Below are 7383 nucleotides of genomic sequence, written 5' to 3'. Positions count from 1 at the left end.
TACGGTGGCCGCTTACATCAATCAAACGCTGCCCAATTTCGAGACAACACGCAACATGATTGAACTTGAGAACCATCGCCAATCTAGCCGTGAGGAGGCCACGGCCCTGGTTGCTCCATCTACTCCCTCCACCGAATCCCGCAATTGGGATGATGCTCCTCCATCTTCTTCCCGCAGCAACAAACGTCACAATGGCAACATGCGTGGGAACAACAAAGGAGGCTCTGATGGTGGTGGTCATCGAAGTCAATCGAAGGGTTCGAATTCCTCCACATCTGCACCCCAGGTCTCCCCGTGGGGTCCTATGTCAGCATGGCCCAATCCCTGGACCCCACCACTCTGCCCGTACCCCACTTACCCAGGGTGGTCTGCTCCTTGGCCGCAATGGCCGGTACCTGCTGCATCCTCTGTTTCACGGTCTTCTTCTGCTCGTGGTGGATATCGTCAACCTGGTTCTGGGATGGGTCAGGCCCACGTGGCCTCTGATGATGGTCAGCATACTCAGCCGACGGACTTGGCTCAGGCCTTTGCAGCTCTCCAGTTACAGCCATACAACCAGGGTCCGTTTTACATGGATACTGGTGCTTCTTTACACTTGAGTGCGGACGCAGGTTTACGACTCACTCTATTTACGTCGGTAATGGTGCCCGTATTCCCGTCCACGGGTCTGGACATACAACCTTAGCTAACCCAAATAGGACACTTCACCTCCACAACGTTTTATACACGCCTCAAATAATCAAAACCTTATTTCGGTTCGACAATTTATCAAGGATAACCATGTGTCTGTCGAATTTGATCCGTGTGGTTTTTCTGTGAAGGATTTAGCGAATGGGAATCTGATTCTGAGGAGCAATAACGATGGCGACTTGTACCCAGTGTCAGCCGAGTCCAACACGACATCCTCTGAGTCCAGCCCGCACCTCCTAGCTTTTTCAACCGATGTTTGGCCCTCCCGTCTTGGTCATCCGGCCATCCGGGTGCCAATATTTTAAATTTTCTTAAGTCTAAATCATGCATTGATTGTAGTAGCAAGTCAAACTCGTCTTTATGTCATTCTTGTCAAATCTGTAAGCATAAACGATTGCCCTTTTACGATTCATCCTCTTTTACCCTTGCTCCTTTTGATATTGTTCACAGCGACTTATGGACGTCACCCATTACAAGCAAAGCAGGCTACAAGTACTACTTAATTTTAATTGATAATTTCACACAATTTGTATGAGTGTACCCTTTAAAATTCAAATCCAAAACCTTCTCTAAAATTCTAAATTTTTGTAACTATGTCACAACGCAATTTCAACGTTCCATTAAAGCCTTCCAATGTGACTTAGGCTGCGAATTTGAAAACAATGAATTTCGTCAATTTGCTAATCAAAATGGCCTCATTTTTCGCTTCTCTTGTCCTCAAACGTCCTCACAAAATGGCAAGGCCGAACGCATGATACGCCGTATAAATGAAATAATTCTTGCCTTGCTCCATCACTCATCCACACCACCTGAATTCTGGGTTGACGCCTTACACACGGCCGGTCACTTACATAATATACTACCTAAGAAACTCTTGCACTTTCGCTCACCCACTTCCGCTCTCTTCCACAAAAATCCGTCCTATTCTCATCTCCGTGTCTTCGGGTGTGCTTGTTATCCTAATCTCTCATCTAAACGTCCACACAAACTTGCACCTCGCTCCACCAAATGTGTCTTTATAGGCTACCCTTAAGAGTTTCGTGGCTATAAGTGTTTTGACATAGCTAGTGGTAAGCTTATAATATCGCGTCATGTTACCTTCGATGAATTCGTCTTCCCATTTGCTCAATCCTCATCGACAACCCATGTCTGCTATGACTTCCTTGATCCCTCCTCCCTCTCCCTTGCCATCATTGATGCCCTTACTCAACCCACTACTACCACTGACCCACCTCAACCTAACTCTCCTCGCACACCTCCCTCTCCCCCTACCCCTGCCTCACCTGCCACACCCAACACTGCATCACCAACCCAGCCACATTCACCGTCCTCTTCCCAGACCTCCCCACAAGAACCGAACACAACCTCTTCCCATACCTCCCCGACAGAACCAAACACCACAACCACTCCACCCCCCCTCCACCCCCCACCCCCGTGAGCACACTATACATACACGTGCTATGCATGGGATTTTTAAACCCCGTGTTCCAACTTCCATAGCTGCCACGAAAACACCAGCCATCTCTCCTCTGCCGAAGTCCCCTTAACTCGCCCTCCAAAACCCTAATTGGAATGCCGCCATGACCGATGAGTATCGTGCTTTAATTGATAATAAAACATAAGAATTGGTACCGCGTCCTCACAATGCTCCTGTAATTCGGTGCCTTTGGTTATTTCGTCACAAATATAAGTCTGACGGGTCTTTGCAGTGCTACAAGGCTCGCCTTGTAGTCAATGGAAAATGTCAATAGGTTGGAATAGACTGCGATGAAACATTCAGTCCGGTCGTTAAACCCACCACGATCCGCACTGTGTTAAGCCTTGCTACTTCACGTTCTTGGCCAATTCATCAATTGGATGTCAAGAACGCCTTCTTACATGGCGATCTCGTTGAAACCGTCTATATGCATCAACCGCCTGGTTTTGTTAACTCCTCTGCTCCTCACCATGTGTGTCGCCTTTGTAAGTCTTTATATGGTCTAAAGCAAGCTCCACGGGCTTGGTATCATCGATTTGCGACCTTTATTAAGTCTCGGGGTTTTCGGAGTAGCATTTGTGATCAATCTCTGTTTATTTATCGTGACGGTGCTCACATGGTTTACTTACTCTTATACGTTGATGATATAGTGTTAAATGCTTCAAGTGCTTCTCTTCTACGACAGATTATTAGCGCACTCTCACTTGAATTTGCAATAACTGACCTTGGGAAGCTCAATCACTTTCTTGGAATGCAGGTCACTCGACAATCCGCCGGTCTGTTTCTTTCTTAAACTCAGTATGCTCGGGACATTCTACAACGTGCTTCAATGGACTCCTGCAATCCCGTGTGTACGCCTGTTGAACAAGGTTCAAAGTTATCCTTCGCGGCTGGTCCTCTTATTGGTGACCCGACATTATACCGTAGCCTTGCGGGTGCTCTTCAGTATCTTACCATTACTAGGCCCGATATCACGTATGCCGTTCAACAGGTATGTTTGTTTATGCACGCCCCTCGTGAGCCACATTTTCAGTTCCTCAAGCGTATATTACGATATATAAAAGGGACTCTTGATCACGGTTTAACCATTTCCAAAACCGCCTCTCATACTATTACTGCATATTCGGATGCTGATTGGGCGGGTTGTCCTGACTCAGGACGATCGACTTCCGGCTATTGTGTTTTTCTTGGTGATAATTTAGTGTCTTGGTCATCTAAACGCCAACCCACTATATCTAAGTCTAGTGCGGAAGCTGAATATCGGGGTGTAGCTAATGTCGTTGCCGAGACGAGCTGGCTACGCAATTTACTCTTAGAACTTCATGTTCCTATATCACGTGCCAGCCTTGTCTATTATGATAATATTTCGGCAGTTTATCTATCCGGCAATCCGGTTCAACATCAACGAACTAAGCATATCGAGATTAACATTCACTTTTTTCGTGACAAGGTCCGTATTGGCGAAATCAAAGTCCTACACGCACGTTCCTGCCGAGTACCAATATGCAGACATTTTTACTAAAGGCCTTCCCAAGCATCTTTTTACTCGATTTTGATACAGTCTTAGCGTTTGCCCTGCGCCCGTTATGACTCCGGGGGTGTATTAGTAAATATCTCGTATATTAGTTAGTCAAAGATTGTGCATATTGTATTCTTAGTTAGTTCCTAGAATTACTCTTGGTTAGTTGTCCATATCTTTTGTATATGCCTATATATATATATAAAATAATAACAAGAACCCTAGATAAGGGATTATACACTTTTATCCACAACACTCACATACACACAAACCAAACTAACAACCCCACTTATATCCCACCACCGTCACAAACCCCACTTACACCCCAACCACGCTTCGATCACCTTTTCCCTCATCGTAAACCCATCAACCCTAAGCTATTAGCACCACTAGTGACTAGCCTTCTTCGAAAAACACCGCCCCACCACTAAAACCCCCTCCCCAACCCTAAAACCCATAAGATCAATTTTTTTTTTTCTTTTTTTTTTTAATTGTGGGGAGGCATTTTTGGTGGCATGGTGGGCTTTCTGGGTAAGGGGTGGTGGCTAGGGCATAGGCGTCGACGGGATATGGAGTCATGATGAGAGGGACACAAAAAATGAAGAATTACGTATTCACGTACAATGTACAACTTCAAGTCTTGGGCCTGTCAGCAGGCTTATAGAATTAGGTGCATAAGACCGGCCCACAAGCAAGTGAGCTCTCATCCTAAAACCAATTGGTGATAGGATGAGTAGCCCATTTACTTATAAGCTAGTCCCTTCACTATTATTCTACCGATGTGGGACAATGCTCCTCACTAGGGATGCTAACGAGCCGAGCCGAGCCCGAGCTTAGTTTTGCTCGGCTTGTGCTCAAGAACCAAAACTCCAGCTTGAGCCGATCTCGAGCTTGAAAAAATTGTGCTCGTTATAAAGTTTGCGAGATTTAACACGAGCTCGAGCCAAACTTGAGCCCAAATCGAGCTCATATAAAATTGTTTATTTTTTTTATTTTTTCTTCCGATCTTTTCAATAATAAGGCTCGAAGGTTATATGTAAAACTATTTGAAAAATCAGCAAGACATTTAATATGTATGATACAAAGATATTATCATGATAAAAAGTTTTTTATAAAATATGAGCAATATCTTATGTAATCACACAAGTTCGAGCCGCTCGCGAGCTTTTCGAGTCGAGCCACCCTTTGCTCGTCTTGACTCGTTAAGCTCTCGAGTCGAACCCGAACCCGAGCCGAACTTTGATCGAGCTTTGACCGAGCCGATCTCGAGTTGCTCGCGAGCTGTCTCGTCTCATTAACACCCCTACCCCTCACACACATATGAGAAGAGACCTTAACAAATTATATACGAGACTACAAGAATAATAAGAGTAGTACGAGAGAGTCGAGACGATTGATTAAAGGTAAAAGATGTTGATTAGATACACCATTCTGGGTAAAAACGGGTAATATATCTAAAAAAATATTCAAATAACAATCAAGATAAACAACAATGCTAAACACATCGAACAAGTAACATGTTCGATAACAAGAATCGTCAAATAAAAGAATGTTACTATCAAAGTAATCAATTCGCCAATATCGAATTGGCGATAATCTCGGAATAGGCAGGGCAATCGATGATAGTCAATTTCAATTAATAGCTGTTAACGCGGTGGCAATTCGTCCTGATTTGACCTTGGGTACCAGTGAGTGCTCCATACCGGGTGAGCTTGTTAACTGCCCCGGCAAATAGGGTGGCAAAGTCGCTGCTGGTTGCGAAATAATTAACAATAGCACGGGTACTTGGGTCTGATGCCAACCTTTGATCAATTTCAAGGATACCTTGTCCCATCTTTATCGCTTTGAAATACCCTGAGTCGAATCTCAACCCGCTTCCTGGAGTTTGGTCCGCGTAGACAAAGTTGTTTGAACCCCCACTTGGGCATGTCTTTTTTAGGAATGAGAGAGTGGTTGTGTTGATGCTTGGGTCGGGTAGTCCGGTGGATTTGAAGTTGTAGAGACGCGGTAGGAAGAACTTGCAATGTATGATTCCGACAGTGTGACCTCCCGCTACAGAAAATGCCAACATATATTTATATTTACTGATCTGTTTTGCGAGTACTTGTTCTAATATTGCATTAAATCATTGATACTCGTAGATTACGTACCTAGGAGAAGCACGGTGTCCGCAGCACTTAATCCTCTTACTGCCATTTTGTTGACAAAATCACTAACCGGGATTGTAGGTCCAGGAAGGTTGGCGCCGGTTGTAGCACTAGAGGTTGTAGCGTCTCTTCTTCCTGTTTCGACATTGTAATAAGTTCCGCCAGCCTGTACATACAAACATATGATGAATCAAATCCATACTTGTATTAACATCGTCTTAAGGATTATATATGTATGATAGTATGAGTTTGGTTTACGTACGAGGTAAACAGAATATCGAGTAGCAATAACCAAGATATCGGTACAAGAAACCAGTTTAGGACAAATTTTTTCCAAAGCACTCTTGCAAGCATCAATGATGTTGTATCCTCTCACGCTTAAGTTATTGTCTTGACTTTTTTCAGGTCCGTCCAATAAGAGAGACGCGTCACATCCCTTTCGAAGATGAACAAACAAGTCTTTGTTAATAATCGTTGCACGGAGTAATTATTAATATTACATAAATACTTAAGACATAAAAATGCTAAAAAGAAGGATAAATACTCCATAGGCGTCATGGAAGAGCATCCTTAGTAGAGCGGCAGCAATGGTTTTATCGGTAGCATAAAAACCGCTGACAACCTTGTAGATTTCGGATTCAACATCATAGGCACCACACTTATTCTTGTAAAATCCGACGCTCAACTGCGCATAAGATTGACTCACAAGGCTCATCAACATAACAGCAATGGCTAAAATCGCCATCGGAGAAGAAGAACTCGATTTAACCTTAGCCATATTTTCTTAAACAGCAAACAAAAATGTTATAAATGGAAAATTACAAATTAATGTTGTTTTTGTGTTTTGTTTTTATGAGATTAATACAAAAGGAGGTCCATATTTATAGTAAAGCAAATAGGGCAAAATGCAGACTTAGCATAAATATGGTTTACATGAATGCACGATTTCTGAATTATAACAAAGTCGTGCATTTGATATTGAAGCATACAATTCAATGCATATGAGAATATATGATGAACATGGTCAAAATAATTCAAGTTGTTTTGCCGAACCGTATGACCCGTAGTAGTGACGAAGGAAGGTGTATTTGATCCTCCTGTTTTGTTACTTGTCATTGTTGTCATATATATGGTCGTGCATTATTATATATCAATTGGTCTCCCTTGTGACGGGTTACCATTTGTGACGGATATTTTGTGAGATAAAATGGTAACAAAATGGGTTAGTGGAGAAAGGGGACCACATAAATAGTGTTGCAGAGAGAGAAAAAGTGGGTACTTTATGAGGTAAAATGGTACCCGTCTCTTGTTTGTGACGGATAGCGTCCGTCACAAACAAGAATTTGTGATTATATATATACTAGTATCTTCTTTTTTAATTACAAAAATATACTCTTTTTTTTACGTTTTTAATTAAAGTGATTTAGACTTTATCCTCTGTATTTATTAACTAATTTTTTCGTTGGAAAAATAATTTAGGTCGACAACAAATTGTAAATATTTGGATGGCGATAGGGCGCCACCGGGTGGTACCGAATCTCGGCGCCACC

At 42.9% G+C, this 7383-nt stretch overlaps 1 protein-coding gene across 1 annotated transcript; it reads right to left on the bottom strand.

Moving 5' to 3' along the window:
- Positions 1 to 5322: 5322 nt before the first annotated feature.
- LOC141589685 (peroxidase 57-like) lies at positions 5323 to 6611 on the bottom strand. Its single transcript, XM_074410316.1, has 3 exons — positions 6378 to 6611; positions 5837 to 5999; positions 5323 to 5738 (listed from the first exon to the last, which is right to left on the bottom strand). Exons 1-3 carry the CDS (start codon positions 6609 to 6611, stop codon positions 5323 to 5325), a joined length of 813 nt encoding a protein of 270 aa, XP_074266417.1.
- Between the last annotated feature and the right edge of the window lie 772 nt (positions 6612 to 7383).

This window comes from Silene latifolia, chromosome 7 (assembly GCF_048544455.1).
Source record: "Silene latifolia isolate original U9 population chromosome 7, ASM4854445v1, whole genome shotgun sequence".
NCBI lineage: Eukaryota > Viridiplantae > Streptophyta > Magnoliopsida > Caryophyllales > Caryophyllaceae > Silene > Silene latifolia.
This window is presented reverse-complemented; position numbering and strand designations above follow the sequence as displayed.